Raw genomic sequence first — 21,626 nt, 5'->3', positions numbered from 1 at the left:
GACTCACCAAGTAGATAAGTGGATATCATTTCCATATCTGATGGAACATTAGTGGTATTCACAGTGTTTCACACCACCCCTACCTGACAGGTGCCCTTGAGTTCATAAATTGAAGACATTTAAGTTGTGAAAGCCTAGCCATGCGATAATCATCGAGCACATATCATGGCTGTTGTGGAAAACCAACAGGGAAGAAAAGCTCACAGGACGTCATTCAATATCCAGCTTCAATGTTTCATAACGTCCTCAGAGGATGAAACAGATACATCATGACGACTAACAATTCCAGTGACGAATAACAATGTTTTGGCCCGTGGAGACCTAGTTGCCGTAACGCATAACATCCGGCGCAAGAGATATTTTGGACCTTTCCGGTCGCCGTAGAATTTCCTTTTTTATTTTGGGTAATATGGCGTCTTCAATGTCACTCTTGGCTTTGAAGCGGGTGTCTTTGGTAAATGCAGCAACAAAATTATTCCTGAATCCTATCAGGTAACCCTCATTTTACTTAATCGAGATTTATGTTTGATCATGAAGAATATGGCTATTAAGATACGATTTTGCTGGCATTTACACAGGTTCTTGATTCAGCTTGCTAGCTAGGCCTCATCAATAAATGACTAACGTTAGACTACTGCAGTAGCTTGATAGTCAGCTAGCATGCTAGTAACTTGGCTGTTCGATTGAACATCCAAAATCAATTTTAAAATGCTGATACCTTTTCAGGTCCAAGGTTATATGTACCTCTACAAGACAGCAGAACACAATAACTGAATGTAGATAGCCATTTGGCTAGCTGGCTCGAAAGAGCTTGACAGCACTGTCCTTGTTACGACCTCAGCATGATTAGCTAGCTGGGATTAGGTTGTTTAGTTAGCTAGCTAAGTAAACAAGATACTGTTCATTTATCTAGCCAGACGGATTTCTAAAGTTGTCTAAATTAACCGAATTGTCGTTCATAACATGGCTGTGTTCACACTGTAGCGTTGTATCGCGGTAACTTGGTTAGTTAGCTAGCTAGCTTTATCTTAGTTCAGTTCATCATCTCAACAGATGGCCAACAGTATTTGCTAGTTCTGTTGGAGTTCAAGATAACTAGTCAACTGTAGGATAATGGACTAGTAGCTATTAATGGATATACTATGCGTTAGTTGCCGTTGTAGATGCAGTGATGTTTCAGTGCTGTAATTGCTTGTTTGGTAATTGCTGTAGCTGGCTGACTAGCTAGTTAGTTAATTGTGTTAAAATAAAATGTTTACATTTTCTGGTCGAGGAGTCCAGTGAAACAAGACGTTGGAATAATAGTTATTTAACTAAAGGAGCTAGTCAAAGCCTTAATTTAAACCTCTCCACATTGCATTGCTTTGTAAAGATACTGCCAGTGTAATGTCTGTCGTATAGTAACGTTAGCTAAGTAACGTTATATCGAGGTATATCTTATTTGTAAAGCAGAAAGAGGTCGGACTTGACTAAGTTTGACTTGAGGAACACCTAAAATCTTAATTCTCATGTGCACTTTTAAGATGAAAGTTTTTTAAGTGATGTTTTTGTTGTATCTATTATAAATACCCATAACTTCTGTTTCCATGAGCATGGCTTTGAAATTTTAAAATCTTTTCTTATTAAAATATATTTTGACATTTAGCAGATGCTCTTATCCAGACCAACTTACAAGATGTGAGTACATTTACATTTTTGACATCCAGCAGACACTTATCCAGAGTAACTGCTAAAGTTACAAAGTCAAGCACAAATTGCATCCAGCATAGCAGCATGAAAAATCACACAAACGAGGACACTATCAAGCACACACAAACTAGGTAGTTAGTGTTGGTTCATGCATTATGGGCCTTAATGGGAAGGTCTGTCAGTGATGGAAAGCTACGGGCAATTGATGGGAGAACAGCCTGATTAAAATCAAAACAGTAAAGCTGTACTTGTCGTGATTTGATATACTCGTGGTGCGCTAACCGTATTCCGGAAAGGTTCTGGTTTCTCAGTGCATGGAGATGTCCTCGTTGGCCAGTGATGTCAATGTCATTTTTAGGAGAAGGAATGTACACCTCGACAAGCAGTCCATGCCAGGATGACGTTGAAGTTGATTCTATTTAATTACCTCACGCGCTTCCTGTTCTCCATTAGAGCCTGGGAAAGTGACTGCACAGACACATCAAAGCTATTTGTGACGCTTTTCAGGGTCTTATGTTGGCTATTTGGTCTGGCAAGGTTGTTATTCATTTGGCACTTGTTCTTATAAGATCATGTTGATGAGCCACATATAGTGAAGGAGTAAGAAAACTCCACTCCTGGAACTACACTGTCCCCCAGTGCTGTATTCATCGTTGCATCTGTTAGTTGAATTGGGCTGCTCAATAGTTTGGGTTTATCCACACAAGCACGTGTTCAGGGAGGTCAAGGAAGAGTTGGATGGAGGCCTCAAAACCTTAGGTCTGCTGACGCAGGGCCTCTTTCGGTCTCTCGAATCCAATCCCAAAGCTGATTCCATTCCACTGCCTTGCTCATGAGGTGAAGTTTTGAACCCTAAATTATTTGTGTGTCTAAACATAGTTTGTCTGTATCATAATTGTCATACATTTTCTGCAAACTTTGACACACGGTCACTTTTTGTGCTTTTTAAAATGTGTATTTCATGCAAAAGCCTGCAGTAAGTAAAATGTTTCATCCATCATAGATTTGCTTGAGGGCTGGTACTTAGGCCTACATGTGTAATGTGGAGATGTGAACATCTACAACATTTCTTAACTGTATCACAAAATTTATTTATGAGCATGCAAAATAGTATTTTTGTATTTTTTTTCCACCTGAGAATCCTTTAAGAGAGACATGTTTTATCTACACAAGATGCAGTAATGACCTGTTGTACTAAGGCCAGTTTACATCTTGACAGGACACTTAGAATCCTCAAGAATCGTCCAGCATCTGGGAGCCAATCAGAGATCCTAAAGACACATAGGGCATGAATAAAACTGTATTTGGGCAGGGGGGAGAGTCTAGGCACTGGGAAGTGAACTGAATTGAAGCAGAAAACGCAACAGCGCTGTATTGAGGTGCACATAAAGCCCTTAAATCGTGGCTTCTGTATTTTGTTGAGAAATTGTATTGTATTGACACATTTGGAAGAAAGAGAGGTTGGTGGACATGACTTAAACCCCTGCCTGAAACATTATGCAAAAGTTATCTGTTGCAGTCAGTGATGGACCATCACTGAGACCCCATTTTTATACAACATAATGCAAATGAAAAGAATCACAAAGGCCGTGGTAGACCTGATTGGAACCTCAGTGTTACACAAGAAGTAATGCAAAAAATGTTCAAACAGGAGTTTTCCCAGAAGTTGAAGAACGTGTTAATGGCTATAACACATTATGTGTTTGTGCTTTTCAAATACAAAAGAAAGCCATGATGAAGTATTTTTTTGAAAAAAAAAAATCAATTTTATGCTGCTGGGGAAATAATTTTGTTCTTTTTGCACAGGAGGAGCTGTCAGGACTGTGTGGATAGATTTAAATTGTCTTGAAAGATACAAAACATTAAAATGCTAATTTGCTCCAGTAAGCTGAGATAAAATGCTAATTTGTTCCAATAAACTGAGAGACAGTTTAGTTACCATCAGTGGAGTTACCATGAACAGGCCTTTAAAGGCTCTTGGTGTGTCCTGGTGGATGGGGTGGCCTTTTGAGTTTTGTCAACAAATGACGCACATTATAGAGTATTTTTCAGATTTCAAAAATCAAAACAACAGATGGAAATTATTGTTGTGTTTGTGCAGAGCGAAGCCGCGATGGCATTTCTGTGGCCGTGTCTCGCTAACATCAGGCCGAACAATTTAGCAAGCAGGGGCCTCTCGTTTCTCGGCACTGGCAGCCCTCTGATCTTTGCATGTTTTATATTCAAATAATTGTTACGGTGGCACAAACGAACTGGCCCCGTGGCACTGCACCGTAGCTCCTATTGTCTGCGAAGAGGCCTGCAGCGTTCTCCCGCACTGAGAGCGCTCTGAGGATGGCCTGTGTCACAGTACAGAAAGTGCTGATCCATCATTTTTAGTCCCCCCCCCCCCCCCTTCTCCCTTGCTGCTGGAACGTTGCCCTCTAATGACACACCGTGAATGCAGAAGGGTCAGAGAAAGTTCTCCTGGCCGCAGCAGGGTGCATTATTTACTGTTTGCGACAAGTCCGCTACTGTACATCAGTACAGAGCTGCACAGTCTCTGCCACCGAAGCCCCCTCCCCCCCTCCCGGCCTGGGGCCGGTGACAGCGGGCTGGCAGGCATGCTTGCGGCGCAGTCTGCCGTTAACTGGTGGATGGATCCTGTCCAGGCGCTCGGCAGACAGAACTAATGGGGGGGGAAGAGATCTGCCTTGTCCCCCTCTCGCCTTTGTTCTTGTTCCTCCCTTTCCTTCAGGACAGTTTGTTTCGGCAGACTGTTTACGTAAGGCCCGCTGTCTCGCACCCCCTGGCACAGGCGTATGAAGCACTCCTCCCACTTCCTTGTCTTGCAGGTCAGTGAGCACATCGGGATGGCAGCTGGCGCAGGGCCAGGGCCAGGGCCAGGACTCGCAGCTCATCACGGTGGATGAGAAGCTGGTGAGTGGACCTCAACGCCGGGGCGCGCCGCGCCGGCCGCTGCCGGGCCTCCTCCGCGCTCATGACGAATAGCGTGAATGCAGACACGCACGCGCACAGTTTGCCAGGTGATATCTGCAGTTCATCAACATTCAGTCCATTTAGCGCAATGCAGTCTCGCAACCTGCCGAAGTCATAAATGGTCGCATTCGTATGCCAAGGCAAAGATTTCATGATTGCTTAGTCACAGATCAAAAGGATGCAACAGCATTTCAAAAGGTACAAGTTTTTTTTTTGTTATTTTGTTTTGCTTTGTTATAATACTCCTTCTAATCTTTTGGAGATAAGGGGTAATGCAAAACATTCAAAATTAAACCTCTTTCAAGTGCGACCAAACTGATTTCTTGTAGAACAAAGGAGTTAATAACCATAAGAATCCACTTGATAACATGTCTGCGAGCTCTCTGATAAAGGGCTGGCCCTCATCAAGGCTGGACTAGCCCTGTGGGCCAGGCGTGGCTGCCAGGACGCAAAAGCTCGTCTAGATAGCAGGGTGGTGAGAGAGAGGGGAGATGGGTGTCTGTGTCTGTGTGTGTGGGGGGAGGATGGGTGGGCAGTGGCACGGCCACAGGCTGGCAGAGCTGGCAGACGAGCCCCCCCCCCCCGCTGCACGCTTGCAGCTCCCAGCAGGGGTCACTGCCAAGTAAAGCAGAAAAATAGAGGAAAAGGGGTGGAAAGAGAAAAAGAAGAAGAGGAGGAGGAGGAGGAGAATGGGGAGAAAGCAGATGCCGGCTGACTGCTGCGACGGAGGCCTTTCCAGAACGGTCCGCCACAGCAGAGAGGCTTCCTCGCAATTCGAAGTTGCACTTAAACCAGACAGGGAAATTTCCCCTGCCCATGCAGTGGACAGTTATACATGCAGACTGTGCCAGTGCGGGTTGTTTCCGTAGCAGTCACTCAGAAGACATTACACTAAATCTCCCAGTGCACTCCATGCACACTCAGGTTCACAGTAGTGTGACTCTCTGCATGTATTAGTGTGACTAAGCAGAGTGATGTATATTGTAAACCCCACACACCTGGGTGGTTAGGCTTCTTGTGCTGCTCAAGACTAGTACCATAAGAAGATCAGCTTTAACGTTCGATAATGTGGCCTAGGAAACACCTACCTCGTAGACAGCGGTAGAAGCATTATGGTGAACTCAAGTGTACTCAAGTTGTGTACCTTTACAGCTTTTGCTTGCGTTTGCTTACACAGCATAGTCCACTGCACATTCTATAATGTGAAAAAGAGCAGAACATTTTGTTTTTGGTAAGTTTCATATGTAAGGCTAAATCCCAGTGTGTACTAGGCAAACAGCAGGTGTTTTGTTGGAACTCACAGAAAATACTTAGGTTTCACAATATCTGGTTTCAAAATGAAATGAAAAGCAGGCCCAGGGAAACTTGGCTGTGTTTGGCCGGCTATAGAGCGCAGCAGGGGCCCTCCTCTCTTTGTTTCACTGCGGCACATTGACAAAAAAGGCACCACTGTGTTCTCCGTGGAAACCACATGGAACCCCCATCATGGTCAACAAGTTGTCAGCGTCCACAAAAATTTGTGGCAATCGCTTTCATCGGCCTATGGCCATTTCAAGCAGAAAAAGGCAGTGTTGCAAACTCTGTTATTGGAATTGTAAAATGGTAAGGATGGTGTGGTGGCTGTAAAACCTTTAAGTGAACACGAGCTGATAAATGTGCTCCACCACCCTGAGTCTCCACAGTTCAGCTCGGGCTTGGGCTCAGGCTGTTGCAGCACAGTTATCCGAACAATGGAAATGGTCCCTGCCGGTATACATGTAGGGAGTGTCACTGGCATGGATGGAGGTATATGGCAGTAGGGAAGTGGAGTGGAGTAGGCATTGATTAGTAGTAGCAGAGTGGAGAAGGTATTGATTAGTAGTAGCAGAGTGGAGAAGGTATTGATTAGTAGTAGCAGAGTGGAGTAGGCATTGATTAGTAGTAGCAGAGTGGAGTAGGCATTGATTAGTAGTAGCAGAGTGGAGTAGGTATTGGTTAGTAGTAGCAGAGTGGAGTAGGCATTGATTAGTAGTAGCAGATTGGAGTAGGCATTGATTAGCAGCCACCACCTTTGGCACATCTTCTCTTCTCCAAAATGGAGAGCTTTCAAGTGGAACATCATCTGAAGAGCCAGTAATTGTATGTAATGAAGTGCACATTTTTGAGGGTATACTCAGAAATGGAAAATATTAGATGTTAAAAATTATTTATCAGAATGATATGTGCTGTGAGGGCAAGCTTATAATAGATCTGCTATTACTGTGCTGTTGCACTAGAGGCAGGTCAATAGATAACGTCTGATTATGTCTGTCTCAACTAATCACACAGGTAAGGTGAAACCTCTTTCAGTTGCCACCCCTTGAGAGCTGCCATGTGGGTTTTCCTTTTCTGTTTTCTCTTTCATTTGACAGTTCCAGTAAGGCAACTGTCTGAAGAAAAGGTTTTTTGTCCCTCCCCCCCTCCTCTTCTCTGTCTGTGGGTAAAGTCGGTAAACCTTAACCACTCTCCTGCGAGTTACAGAGTAGCAAGCATAATTTGAACAGAAACAAAAAGAAGTACGTTATCCACGTCTCAGAGGAGTGCCGGTCAGAGCGCACCGAGTGCCCGCGTGTGCGCCGCAGCCGGACGGAACAGCGCCGCGGCGAATCACGACGGTCGCAATTAAAGAAGTGCGTCACCGAGGCTCAGTCCCCGGGTTCTCCCTCCGCAGCCTGTCCCGGCCTGCTCTCGTCAGTAATTACTGTTTGATTAAGCCTGCTGGGCCGCTCGAAAGCCTGGCAGCCCAGGCCGGCGGTGCGGAGTGCTACATGGAATGTTGGCGGGCGGCTGGTTACCCAGTTAGCCGGAAGGGAGGGGCACTTTTCCAAGCAACGCGGATGGGCGAATAAAGAAAACACAGCGATCTTTACTGCTTGTGAAGGTTTTTTATGGAGCTTGTCAGAAAGCACTTACATTTTAACGAGTTTGAAGAAAAGGGTGGGGGTGGGGGTTGGGGGGGGGGGGTGGATGTATTGAACAGGTATTCAACAGTCCCTTTGTGCCCGCTTGCCGTTTTGGCATGCAGTGTGTGCCCCGTCTGTTCAGTGCTGTTTTATCTCATTATCAGCACAATACTTGCCATTGCGAAGGCAAATAATCTGGTTATGCCAGTCTGGAAGCGAAGGCTGTGTTTAAAAGCCTTACCCCCTGTAAAATCTGATAGCAGCGCACTTTTTCCTGAACTGTGGCCGGCACGTTTGCCAGCGTTTCACTCTTCAGTCTTCAGGCACTCATGACAGATGAGAAGAGTCGCCTTTAAATGAATTATTCAAAGTTCAGGACAAAGATCATTGCAATTAGACTGAATGGAGGTCTTAGTGTGGCAGACCCAGAGTCGGGCCCACAGTGTAAATGAACTCCCAAAACAACGACTGATTTGAAGAAACATCGTAAGGCTTACATTGTTAAACATAAGCAGAAATGAGCTTAGTTTAAATTAAGTGGTGCATGAAAACCTTGATGCTACTTTGGCTAAATGCTCGTTGGATCGTTGCTTTCGACCTAGTGCAGCTTAATGAGCAGGTAGTGTGGGCTTGTTTCCTGTTCTTCTCCCAGTGAAATCTGCGTGTGGGGAGAGGGTCGGGGTAGAAACGCAAATAGCGAAAAGACCGTCATCAAGGGCGTCTGAGTGGGAGAAGCTAATGAGGTCTACCATGGTGTGAACTCTCCTGGCTGGGTCGGCAGGGAGGAGGAGCCAGGAAACAGGGCTGTGTCTACCCTCCCCTCTCTGCCCCCTCCCTCCCACCTACCCACAAACACATGCGCGCACACACACGCACACACACACACACACACACACACCTCAAGTGTCTGTTTTGTCTGGTCGTCCCTCACTCGGCATTCTTGTGCAAAAAATTTCAAGGCTTCAGTCTGGAGCACTGGGTCAGAGGATATGCCTCTTTGAAGAGGCAAGACAAGAGCCTTTATGCGTTATCCACTAAATAGTATTTCATTTACTTAGCACTCAAGAGAAAGTAACCTTTAAAGAGTCCTTCAGTGCCGGCCCTTTTGTAAGGCCGAAGAAAGAGGCGTATCCATTCAGAGTGGTGCGCCCAGGACGGGTTGCAGGGACTTTGGAGGATTTTCCCCCAGGATCCCATTTTACCCTGCCGCACCCCCAACACAATATGCTTTATATAAGGCTTTAGCTTCCTTAACGAGTAATGAATTGGTGAAAACAGTTAACATTGTGGTCTGCCTTATGGTAGTGTTTTACTTTTGAGAATGCGGGTGGGGTGGGGTGGGGTGGGGTGTGGTGTGCTCCACGTATGTACGCAGAGAGAATTGGTTCATTTTAAAGCGAGCAGCCAATAATTGGAAGCATAACAATATCAAAAAAGTGTAAATGCGTATTTCTGGTGCATGTAATTATTGCAGCAGTGGTGCACAAATGTTGTTTGAATGTATTTACTGTTGATCTTATAATATCAGTTGTGTACAGCTGTCCTCACAAATGTGATTTTTCTGTCACTCGGCTCGTTTTCAATTTGTGGTAACAGAGTAGGGATGTTTTGATTTTTCAAATGGCTGCAGGTTGGGCATGTTTAAGCAGTTGTATATCTTTCGGTTTCTTTTTCCTTTATTTTCTTAATAGCTTATTCTAAATCAGCCCCCCACTGAAAGGCTGAGGTTTTCTCCAGATGGGCATGTGCATGTATTTCAACATGACATTCGATTCCTGGTGTACAGTGCTGTGTCTGTCGTTCAGTGCGAACTCGCTGCCAAATGGTGAGTTAGGCGAGGTGAGCTGTGTTTCAGGGTTCCCTCTGATTGATTAACCAGCCATTGTTTCACAACAGTCAAAAAGTGACTTAGAGGCAGATTTACTACACATTTGCAGGGGATTTGATACCCACAAAAGCACCTACGTGTGTTTACTAAACAGGCGTACGGGAGCTAGCATGCATTACATGTGAGAAAAGCGTGGGACGACGATTTTCGCGGATTAGCCTTAATGCATACATAATGTATTTTATGGGGAGTCTGGGGAGTATTATCTATGTATTTTGGAGAGTTTGGACACAAAAGCACAAACTATTGGGAGGACATCATGCAAGTACATACACAAGAAATACCAGCACAATTCATCTGGACTGGATGCAGTTACAGGAGAGGCATTGCATGTGTGTTTTAACACCTGGAGGAAGCAGGTGTAAACTTGGCTTCAGGCTCCAGAGTGCAGACACGTTCACTCTCCAGACACCCCGAGAAGCGCTGCACGAGTTTAACACGTGGGTTTTTCACCATTGCTCACCTGCCAAATGGACAGAGTGCAGTCTGCTGTTATTGAACTGAAGGGTTTTTTTTATAATTTGTGTACAGTTTGGTACACCTCTAATTGTATCAAATGTAATTTGAGAGTTAGCCAAGTTTTTTTTTTCTTTTTCTTTTAATAGGCTCCTCTTGGAAAAAAATACTGCACATTTGGAGAAACACTGTTCAAGGAATCAGCTTCCGCTTTGAAACGGCGATTTGTCAACAATGGTCGGTTGTATTGATTCGGAGAAGCGCTCTTCGGGGAATCAATTTGGCCATTCAGGCCACAGTCGGGCAGCTCCGGTCACTGGGCGTGCAAATAGGATGGATCAAAGAGAGGTCGTATCTCCCCGACGGTCCGGAGAGTGGCTAGCCTCCACACCCCAGCGTGAGAATTAAGGCTGAGACGCTTCCTAGGCCATCACCCCCTCCCACGCCCTGTCACAGACACACATCACACTCAGGAGAGCTGAACACACTCCCATCTTCCTTTGGAACATTCTGACATCAGTCTTAGTACCCGAAACAAAAACACACATGCGCAGGTAACGTTGAAAACACTGGGAGGGTGAAACATGGAAAGCCACCTTTTTTTTTGTCCTCTCCCAGGAGGTACCAGTAATTCAGATAGAGGAGTTCATTGGTGCTGTGCAGATATTTTGTCAGACATTACAAACAGCAGCTTGAGCTTCCACTGCTAGCGCTGTTAGTTGTTTCCCGGCAAACACAAGTCAGAGCCACAGACATCACGTCACGCGTCTGGCGACATTGGCGGTTGCGATAAAAGTTGTTTTCTTCAGCAGTGCATTAAACTTGTTTCTTTGCACAGAGAGGGCCTGTAGCTGTTAATGCGCAGTTCATTCTTTTTTTTTTTTCTTTTTGAATGAAGTGTTTCTTATTGAGGTCTGATTGGACGTTTTACAGTGGCCAATTGTAATGGCTTTGTGAAGTAATTAAATTAAACTCCATTGAGAGGAGTTAGCCCACGGGTTTTTTTTTTGTTTTTGTTTTGTCTTGTTTAACTTCTAGAAAATGTATATCGAATTTTGCCATTAAACTACTAAAGCATTTGAAGCTTTAAAACAATGTTCGGTGCTGTCAAACGGTAGAGTGTACCACAGAGGTTTTAAATCTCCCTTTGGAAAGAAAACGGAGTATTAAACGGATGGGTTGGATGTATTAGCTTTGTCCACAACTCCATACAGTAAGTGGATCTGCATGTGTGCAGGGCAGATGACAGTAGTTCCATCTGTTAATTACTTTTCAAGTCCACATTTTTTTTTTTTGCACTGCACAGCAGGGACCCTCAAACATCAACTGCTTTTGAAATGTATTGCCAAAGGAGCACACGCCTGATACTGACAGATGATATTTTCATTGGGATGTGAAGATGTAACACAAAGTAAATTTTACCCCGCAAACCTGAAGTGGAGTATAATTTTGCAGTGATGGATTGTTTTATTCCTGGTTCACTGTGTTTTTTTTCCCCCTCTGGCATTTCTACTGATGGGGTGAGACCATGAGAAAGAATGCAAGTAAGAATGTTGGTCAGTAATGTTCTGGAAACCACTCCAGCAAATACACAAATGACCTTGAGTGAATGTTTTTTTTTTTTCTTCAGTGAGGTTCAGAAACCATGTCTTTTGTCGTTCACTTTAGGGTTTATACAAGCCCCCCCCTACATCCCCCATTTTTATAACCTCAGCACCAAACCTGCTATTGCTATCAGAAAGAATATTTGTGCTCTTGTCAGGGAGTGGTTAATCACAGGCACTGTCCTGGAAGGGCAGCTGTAGAAATCGTAAGTCAGTAACTTATGGGAAAAGGAAATGTTCACCTGTGAATCAGTCCAAACTGTGTAAGGCTCTCCTGTGGACTGGGAAAAAGAAACTTCTAGGAACCAATGGGAAAGAACAAGGCAAACAGATAGCAGGCCCCACATTTTTGACAGTTGAGTCGTTGACTTTTATATTCTGTGGAATATGTGCCCATACGGCAAAAGAAAATGAATAACACACAAATCTTATGGAAGGCTGTGTCTCAGTTGTTTTATTTAGGACTCTGTTATGGAGCAGCAGTTATAGGTCAGTGCTGACATTGGCCTAGCCAGACTCTGTTACAAGGCAATTGGGGGTGATTTTTATTTATTTTCTTTAGACTGAGCATAAAAAGTAACTGATCACACTGTTCTTGAAAACCGACACGCACAAATAAAGAACACAAAATGGATTTTGACTAAAGGGTCTGGACAAAAGTTGGAACATGACCGACTGTGGTACACTTGAATGACTATTGTGTAAGCAGTATGCCACCTCATTAGTTAGAGTGGTGATTGGGCACAGATGATGAGATGATTTAGCTGGCTGAATGTGAAGCCTGGCGAAAATGAAGAAGGGGGGAAAAAAGCAGAAAGGAACCCGTTGGCCTCGCCGTGGAACGCCTGACAGAGTCAGCTTACTCACGGGGCATTACAGGCAGAAATTTCTGACCTGGCAAAAACGGCGCGGCCGAACACAGCCGCATCGACGGCGGGCAGCGGCCTGGAAGACCGCGACTCGCGGATGCGTCGCCGAGGCGGAGGCGACGTCAGCGACCGTCAATTGTTCTCAGGTCAGATGACTGGCACGCAAGCCCGTTACTCAGCAGTGTTCGGCGGTGCGGCGGAGTGAAACGGTGTCAGGAATCTGCGCGTCAGGTGGACTAGCCAACAATGCAGCCAAGTCCTCTTTAGCGATGAAGAAAGGCTTTGTTGCGGGCCACCCTTACGGACGTCAGCAAACGTGGCACGGACGCGCGGGAACAATGCACCGCTTGTTGTACACAAGGGACCGGTTGACACGGAGTTCCGAGGGTGATGATCTGGGTGGGATTATGTAGTCACCGCAGATGTCTACATGTAGCATGACCTACTTGTAGCATGACCTACTTGCACACTTCTCATAGCGAACTCTACTTGTAGTCCTTGGACCTCACTGGCTTTCTCTCCAGACTCGACCACAAGTGATGACATTCCAGGGGGACAATGTGTTTCCTTACTTGCCCCCCTCCCCCAATTAAAGTCTGTCTGCAACAGTTGTGTTACCATACAAGTGCCCTTGGTTCTGGGAGGGCTCAGTAGGTCAAACTGTGTGGCTACTGCATCCCTTCCTGGCATGGTGGAAACTCACAAACAAAAGTGGAAAAAGACTGAGGGGCAGACAGCATGGACAATGGGGATGAATACATTGTGACTGTTTTTCTGACAAAACAGTGACAATTGCCACTTGCTACACTGTCTAGGTCCAGAAAAGTGCGCTCCCACTGCAAATAGTGAGCTTAATTAATATTGCATTAACTGATGATAATTAGATAATTTAGTACATTTATGTTTTCATTCAAACATAAAAAAGGAGCAGGTTTGCTACTGCAAAGCCACAGATGCCACTAGACAACATTATGTTTTTTTTCTTTTTTCTTTTAAGCAGTGTTGATTTGTTATGTCTTAACTTTTGTATTTAACTCGTGTTTTGCTAGCAACAAACTGTGTTTGTTTTTGCTGCCAGCTGTGGCCTGAGCGACGGCACAGCTTCCGTGAGGACTGCCTCTCTGAATATTTGGAGATGCGGTAGGTCTTGCTGTCTGTAAATCCGAGGGGGCTGCCTTGCTCTTTATTTCCAGAAAGGCCAGAGGTGTCAGAAATATAGACACGCTTTGGCGTGACGGAGACTTTGCGTGCCGTTTTTTTCCTCGCGACTCTTAAGCCCGGCATTCTGTCCACATATGCAGGTATTGTAGGCCGGTGAATAGTGTCAAACTTCATAGTTCTCCTTTTGCTTCCTGTACGTGGAAGAAGAAGAGAGTCCCCGGTGTGGGTTTTCCCTTTGTGATCTCCCTTCCTAATTTCCCTGGGAACACCACAGCCCAGCCACAGTGGCTGTCATTCTCTAGGCCATTGTGTCTACCTCGGTGCAGATAGCCTTTTTGCTTAACGTATGCAAGCATATCATAGAGTCTACACTTTATGTAGGAGTCTCCATATGTAGGACAGTGGACGGAATGTGTGATGTATTTGATTTCGTCGTGATCAGGACATGTTTACCAGCATTGTGTGCCTTTTGTAATTGCTCATTCATTACAGCACTTAGGACGTTTGCTGAAATAATTATGTGTACTTTACTGTACAGCCATCACTTACCAGGTATATCTAGACATGATTGGAACTTGAAATATTAGTTTGGAGTGTTCTGGAAAAAAATGAGATAATATTTTAAAATGGACACCCACAGAAGTCAAGCTTATAACAGTTAAATTTGCCTTTAAATTTAAGTTTATAAATGCCTTCCTTCTAACATCCTTCTAAGCACTTTCTCTGACTTCTCCTTTTCTCATAAAGCACCTAGGTGCTTTTATGGTTAGCAAAATCTGGAGTGTCAGAACATCGTCATTGGCCATGCATTTACCATGGATTGTGTGGCCATTGTATACTTACATTATTTTGCATTATTAACTCAAGTGTGGGTCAGGAATTGCCATGTATCATGATGTAATGTCTGTTTAAAGCACACACAATCTCTCCTTTGCACCACAAAGAGACCCCAGAACTATTGAGTCTGCAGATGTAATTGATTTGCCTCCATCCAATAATAAGTATACACAGAAATCTGTTATTAGTCCTGAATTTGTAGATGGATTTTATTATTTTATTGGACTCCTTCCAGATTTGGGAAATGGATGTTGATAATGGCCAGAGCATTGTAATGTGGAATCTATCTGGGATTGGCCTTGAATCTATTGGTCTATTAAAGAAATATCTTTGCTTAAGAATGCCTTGAATTTAGAACAAGTACACCTTTGTGTAAAGAGCACAGACATTTTCTGTCCATCCAGTTAAGAGTATATAGAAGAAAATGTATTCACCAACAGGTTTGTCCACGGTTTGTAGTGTTTCCACTGGTGAATCAAACATTGATTTGCTCACCATGTAAGCCATTACCCTCTGCATTACTGAAAAGCATTATATTCTGGGCTCTTCAAAAAAACCCTCAATTAGAATAGATTAAGCCTTGTGTAATTGGATATATGCACTGTAGGTGTCTACACAGTTAAGAACACATGGAGAGAGAGACCACTGCTATTGACACAGGTAATTAAGTGACATTTATGGACCCCATTTTCAGTCAGCATTTTTAAGGAGTATTGACAACAGTATGCCACCTCATACTGTTGTCAGTATGAGGTGGCATCAATGCTAGGTAGTTTAGAACCAACTTTTCTAGAGCCAGTTTGTTGTTTGTCATTTCAGTTTTGGAAAGGTCATTTGAAAAAACCTTAATAAACATTACATAATAAATCTTGTTACATAGGTTAATCGTATTTCCAGTGTTAATCACTGGTCTTCATCAGATAGATTTTTCTTATCGCTCTGTGTGACTGTTTTTTAATTACATCAAACTAATTTGTCCGAAATAGTGCTTGTTGGTCATACAGAAACGAAGTCTTATGTTGGAAGCCATTTTGTTTTATCTATGATGTGAAACATACACCAGCATTAGGTCCTTAATAGCAGCTTGGATCAAAAAGAGGCCAGCCTCATTGTTTCCTGCTTTCACACTGCGCACCTATTATTGTGTCATGAACAATCCGGCAGTTTCCTTTTCAGTGAAAGAGACTTCACCGGGGACAAGTGGGAATTGTTAAGGTTAAGTAGGGAGGGCAACCAGAAGCAATTACTAAGTCTCCGAGTTTTTGGATGTATTTGTTTATTCTTGTGATTTTACAAAGGCCTGCGGCCTTGGACGCAATTAAACGGAGCGGGGCCACAAAAACAGCTCGGCGTTTCAGTCGAGGTGCTGCGCTCTTCGCAAATTTTCTGTAAGTGGCGTAGCCACCTTAGGAAGGGCTGATAAACCTTACAGGGCCTGGGATGGCGAGCCGGCTTTTGTGTGGAGTTCAAGCAAAAGGATCCCTTTTGTACAAATCGACTGGCAGATGAGAGACAATGATGAAAATTTGATTCTTTGAAGTCGTAATGGCCATTGAAATGTGTGAAATTCCTGTGTTGAAAGGAGAGCGGCTTGTGGGAGTCGGTCTCCCAGTCCTGGGTGGCAGCCGGCTGCAAGCTGGGAGGTTCGTCTGTGTTTTGTCGCCGACTTCCCATCGCCTGTTTGCTAATTCCCTGAAGAATTGCGCCAGGTTCACTAAAGGTCCTTGAATGGGTTCCATTAGCCTGCATACGTTTTTTATATACATGTATTCATACATATCGGACACAGTTTCGCCGCCTTGTTTTCTTTTTTATTAAACTCATTGAAAATAGATAGAAGTATAATTCTGTTGATTCATAATTCAGTTTTGACTTTGACTTTTTCCCCACATACTTCACATAAAAACATGAGCCTAGTATAGTTCCTTGGGGGAAAAATAGATTACAACATTCTCTTTCCTTTAAGTATTAATTACTACGTTCATAAAAAATTGATTCATCATATGCAAATTTGGTATGCAGTGTTAATTCCAGACATGTTGGTCCAAATACAGACAACTACAGTCTAAAGTATGGAGGAATATCAAGTCTGCTCATGAACCTTTTCATATAGTGTTATATGAAATGTGGTGGATACATGTTGAAAATGGGCTTCCAATTCATGTTGTTTCGTTAATTTGCCTTGGAGCTGTCTACAGAAGTTGGCTTGCCATCAGAAAGATGATGAGATTTTTTTGAAACAAATTTGTGATACCTTTTTTAAATATTATGTGGCTGCATTAATTATGTGCCCAGCCACAGAAATGTTACCTCAAAGACTGGTTTACTCACCATTGGCTGAGCTTCAGCGGAGAAATGATGACAAGTTGATGCAATCCATTTTAAAAGTGTGAGGATTCAGCTTGTCTAGACAGAGAAATGGAAGACTGCATTTAATAGCAAATATTTGCGCCTCTGTACCCTTCAGGCATCAAGCACACAATAGTTACCAGGAATTTCATGATTTGCCTTTCTTCCCTTTTGGAACATTATCCTGGGCCTGTTGTGGGCTCTGCTGTAGTGTTCTCCTACTGTATGTGCATAAGCATTGCCCCTGCTACTCTGGGTGCAGTTTCATCAGATCCACTTCCAATGAACAGTGAAAAATATCATTAAGGTATTTCCATGTAGCCAGGAGCTATTTACTCTTTGGTGTAAATTGTTGGTGTCATTTAACTGTTGAGGAAAAGGAAACATTAAAAACGCTATTGCAGTTACCCAGTGTAGCCAAGCAAGAAAAATAAAGTCTCAGAATACCACTTTTTCAGTTGTCCCCATAACTGTAGCTTTTTTTAGCATTGTGATGAAAGCATTCTAGACCACCTGTTATCTGGTTCAGATTTTTCTCAAATGCAAGGCACTTCCATGGTGCATGGACCATTGCAGATGGACACCACATAGGCAAAGCATCAAGGATATTACGTGCCTGTCAGCAACCTTTCTTCCTCCAAATTGCATTACCTGCATGTGCTCACCCACAGATCTTATATTTTGAAAACTGGTCAACTCATTATATAAAAAAACACCAGTATTTTCTTAATGCCAGCCTTCTGCAAGTGATTTTGAGAAGTGAAATTGATAGGGAATGTAGTTTCACCTGTAGTCTAAAGTCATTTGGGTCTGCATACCTGTAGAAAATTTTAATATTTCAAAGCCTATAATCCTACAGTGTTGGCATTGTACTGTGATAAAGTACTATCCTGTGTAGTTAACACACTTACGACTTGAACAGAATGGATATTTCCGGGAAGGGTTTAGATATACAAGACTGTCAAAGGGAGAAGGGGATATGTCTGCTGAATTGCTTTAGGTGAATACAGTGTAATGAACAGACCGTGTGCAGAACTCTAAACCATAGACAAGCCCCTACAGCATATTGCAGACACACCTTGGATTAGTTCACTGGAGGGAGGGGGGAAAAAAAGCCAAGTTAATTGCCAAGTCAAATAAATCCTATCAGACATTTAATTTGGGTCTTTTACAATTACCAGATATAGAATTTGTTTTAGTCATTAAATGTCAAAGTGAGAAATGGTGTATAAGTTGGATTTTTTTTAAGTATGTGGAGGTGTCATATTTCAGAAATGTTTCCCGTAAATAAAACATTATTGGTCTGTAGTCTTTGTTTTGTTGTATTTGATTTTCGAAACATGAGTTAGTCATTCATGTGTGCTGGGGAATGCCTCAACATTTCAAATCAGCAGTAGGTAAATTTAGCTTACTTCCCATGCCACTACTGTATATGAGAGAATAATTTAAAGTTGGTTTAAAAATGAACATGCTAAATAAAATCTGTACAGCAGTTAGTAGATAGTTACCCATTTTTAAAGAAATGGACCCTGCAGTTTTTGAAACTTGGACAAAGAACCAAGTTAATGCGCATCACTTCTGTTGGGTGTATTGGGTGGCGTGTTACAGAGAATGAGTCTCTGACTTGCTGTAGCACGGTGAACTCACCCAAACGAGTCTGCACATCTCAGTGTATTTTGACTTGACCATCCCCTGAAGCACAGCCATGAAAGCTCAGAGACGACTAATTGTCTTTTGAGCGGGTGGTTGGATGTGAAGTGTCAAGGAGATGGAGAGTTGAACTGGCTGTGGAGTGTCTGTTTAGCTTTCTAAAAAGTCCACTCATGGTGGGTGTTACAGGTTCCATTCATAACCATCCATTTGGTTTGTTTCCTCTCTAGAAATGCTTGAGGGCATCTCTTGGTAGGCTGTGATTCAGTTGTAGGGCTAACACAAAATCTGACAATACCCCGTGTTCCCAGAGAATTTGGAATGCCAGATTTTGAGAATGTGCGCATGTCGAAAGCTGGGGTTTGGTGTCACCACCTCGTGTTGCTGAATAAAATTTTATTTTGATGAGAGAACCTGTCCCCCTTTGCCAACTCTGTTATTTCAGGACAGGCTTTCCATAAATTCAACCTGCTGCTCATTTATGTCTTTTTCCCTGTCGTTCCAGGACATCGCTCCTTTGACGGGCGTGCCGGAGGAGCACATTAAGACCCGCAAAGTGCGCATCTTCGTGCCCGCCCGTACGGCCATGCAGTCCGGGGTGAACAACACCCGCAAGTGGAAGATAGACTTCGACACCAGGGAGCGCTGGGAGAACTCTCTGATGGGCTGGGCCTCTACGTACGTTCCCCTCTCCGCGCCTCATGCACCGCCATCATGACGAGCGCAGTGTACTCGCCAGTCTAGCTTTCACTCTTCTGTTTGGCTGTTCTGCTGTCATGAGAAGGGATGTGGAGGTTCATCCCTGATAATTAAATGTCGAGCATCACCACTCCTTCAGGCCTCTTTGAGAAAGACAAACTGCCATGCTTGGCCGTTTAAGCACAAGCTGTAACGTTACGCTAGAAGAACCGAATAAACACCTGCCCCCATATCCCCATTCAGCGCCAAGTCTGAAAGGGCTTCTGCTCAGAGGACAGTTTTACATCAGCTTCTGCAGATACTTTATTCAAGACACTTCCAGTTTTGATTTTATGATTGAATCCGCAATTGTATTCTCAATTTCTTTTGTAAGTTTAATTGCTAATTTTTTTAAATGCTAGCAGTTTAATTGGTAACATTGCTAACAATTTCTGTGTGTTACATGATGAAGTAACTTAATTCCACATTGTCATCTTATTATAGTACATTACTGCAACACATTTTCTGACTATGAAATATGAAAATGTATTATTTTGGAAGGAACTGTAAATGAAGTTTTGTTTTAGTAAAGTCACAACAATATATTTGACCACTTAATGAATAGTGAACAGTACCTTGCTGGCTAAATTCCAGTTTCTTCCAAAAAAGTTAGGTTGTGCTGAGATGAGATTTCATCCTGCTGTTATACTAGACCAGACAGTAGCCAGAGAATATGATCAGCTGCAAACTCTTTTTTGTTACCATTGTACCAAAACGGCCCCACATTTCATATATTTTGTCTTGTACATTTTAATGGAATGGAAAAGATACAAACTGAAATATTACCTAGAACATTGCAAAACTTGAGCTTTGTCCTTCTGCAGAATTCATCATTTTACAGATCAGAAATCATATGAATTCTGTTTTCCATTTCCTGTGTTTCATTTTTATTTGTTCCTTGTACTGTTTTAGGGCTGATCCCTTGTCCAACATGGTCCTCACTTTCACTTCAAAGGAGGACGCCATTGCTTTTGCAGAGAAAAACGGTAAGCCTTTCAGTGAACCTGGAGTTAAAAGCGGTACCCTCTACCCAGCACGGTATTGATAGGGGGTACAATTATATTGAACTAAATCACAAACTTTTTGATCCTGATATAAGATTTTACTTCCCCTTCAGTCATATCATTGACAGTGCTACATGTTGAGCTGATTCATTGCAAGTAGCTTGCCTTTTCTTTTGTTTATCTATTTCACGTTTGCAGGCTGGAGTTACGATATTCAAGATAAAAGGACATCAAAGCCAAGAGTCAAGTCCTATGGGGCCAACTTCTCATGGAACAAAAGGACAAGACGGTCCTGCAAGTAAACAGACCTGAGTCTGATTAAAATGTAGTGATATTTATGCACATGCATTACAACATGTACAGTGTCTCAATAAAATTGCTTAAACGCGCCTTACCGTTTCTTTCTTGTCCTTAATGCAAATAATTTAGGGTGTGCTTTATAATATCCAAAGGAAGTAATTGAAGATTATAAAAGTCTTTCACAGTGTAATTTAATCTCTTTTGTAAACCAAAAGAGTGCTGCATCCTTCAAGAGATCATAATGAGAAGGATTTCCCGCCTCTAACTAGGAGAAATTTTCATTTATGCATTTTCATAAAGCTTTAACCACCATTAAACCAGTTTTTATGCTGTTGAACTTCTCTGTTATGGTTGTCTTGGGGATTAGAATGTATTCAAGTTTGATTATAAAATAAAAATCCTTTATCCACTTAATTCCATTTATTCACTCTTGTAGAATTGTCAGAATTACTAGATAAAATACAATCATAGGCACAATAAATGGACGATATTGATTTATGTCATTTATATCATTTCTGTAGCTAATTAACATTCTTTTTTGATAAATGTAAGCATGCACTCATTCGCTTGGACGTCTTGTCGCATTCCAGATTGTTCTCTGTTGCCATTTAGCCAGAGCCTCTGTTTAAGTTCATTTTGTGAAAACGTGGGTCTGTGCTTTATATCAAACTGCAACACGAGCAGCTTTTAGGACAGCAACTATGATGCTAAATGTGCTGCTGAACCTTGGAGCAACTCTGCCTGTCAAACTGCGTGGGGTGATAATTGACAGTTTAACAACATTTACAGTTTGGCAACATTTACAGTTGGGTTTTTTTGTGTGTTGAAATACAAGTCTGTGTTTTCTTCAGAAACGTGTTGCGTCGCTTGCATTTCTCTCTCAGGTTTGCTCATTCTGTAACAAGCTATGCAAGCACCCGGAATGTGAGACAGTATCCCCATGGACGAATGTATGTGTGTCCATGCAGACTAGATTACGGAGAAAAGGCAGGAGAATCGTTACAAGACCGAGCATCAGGGGAAGCCAAATTTTGAACTCTCACAGAAGATGACACAGTAATAAGCACACACGCACCAATTGAGGATTATCGTTTCTGCCATTGAATTCTGATGTCAGTTATAATGACATAATCTTTTAAATGCTTATTTGTTTTATCATATAAATGTCTAAAGACAATGGT

The 21,626-nt window shown here is 42.8% G+C and overlaps 1 protein-coding gene across 1 annotated transcript; it reads left to right on the top strand.

The window, feature by feature from the left end:
- The first annotated feature begins 380 nt into the window (after window positions 1-380).
- Window positions 381-20,530, top strand: ndufs4 (NADH:ubiquinone oxidoreductase subunit S4). Its single transcript, XM_036527318.1, has 5 exons — window positions 381-492; window positions 4,524-4,608; window positions 18,909-19,081; window positions 20,054-20,127; window positions 20,344-20,530. Exons 1-5 carry the CDS (start codon window positions 410-412, stop codon window positions 20,445-20,447), a joined length of 519 nt encoding a protein of 172 aa, XP_036383211.1. The 5' UTR covers window positions 381-409; the 3' UTR covers window positions 20,448-20,530.
- The last annotated feature ends 1,096 nt before the right edge of the window (window positions 20,531-21,626 follow it).

This window comes from Megalops cyprinoides, chromosome 4, assembly GCF_013368585.1.
Source record: "Megalops cyprinoides isolate fMegCyp1 chromosome 4, fMegCyp1.pri, whole genome shotgun sequence".
Classification (NCBI taxonomy): domain Eukaryota; kingdom Metazoa; phylum Chordata; class Actinopteri; order Elopiformes; family Megalopidae; genus Megalops; species Megalops cyprinoides.
The sequence above is the reverse complement of the archived record's forward strand: the minus strand, read 5'-3'. Positions and strand labels throughout refer to the sequence as shown.

What these genes read in the sequence shown, in the direction of transcription:
- ndufs4 (XM_036527318.1), top strand. Translation starts at nt 410, where the DNA reads ATGGCGTCTTCAATGTCACTCTTGGCTTTGAAGCGGGTGTCTTTGGTA. An exon ending in TTATTCCTGAATCCTATCAG is followed by an intron (nt 493 to 4,523) that starts GTAACCCTCATT and finishes CTTGTCTTGCAG; the next exon opens with GTCAGTGAGCACATCGGGAT. An exon ending in TGCTTTTGCAGAGAAAAACG is followed by an intron (nt 20,128 to 20,343) that starts GTAAGCCTTTCA and finishes TCACGTTTGCAG; the next exon opens with GCTGGAGTTACGATATTCAA.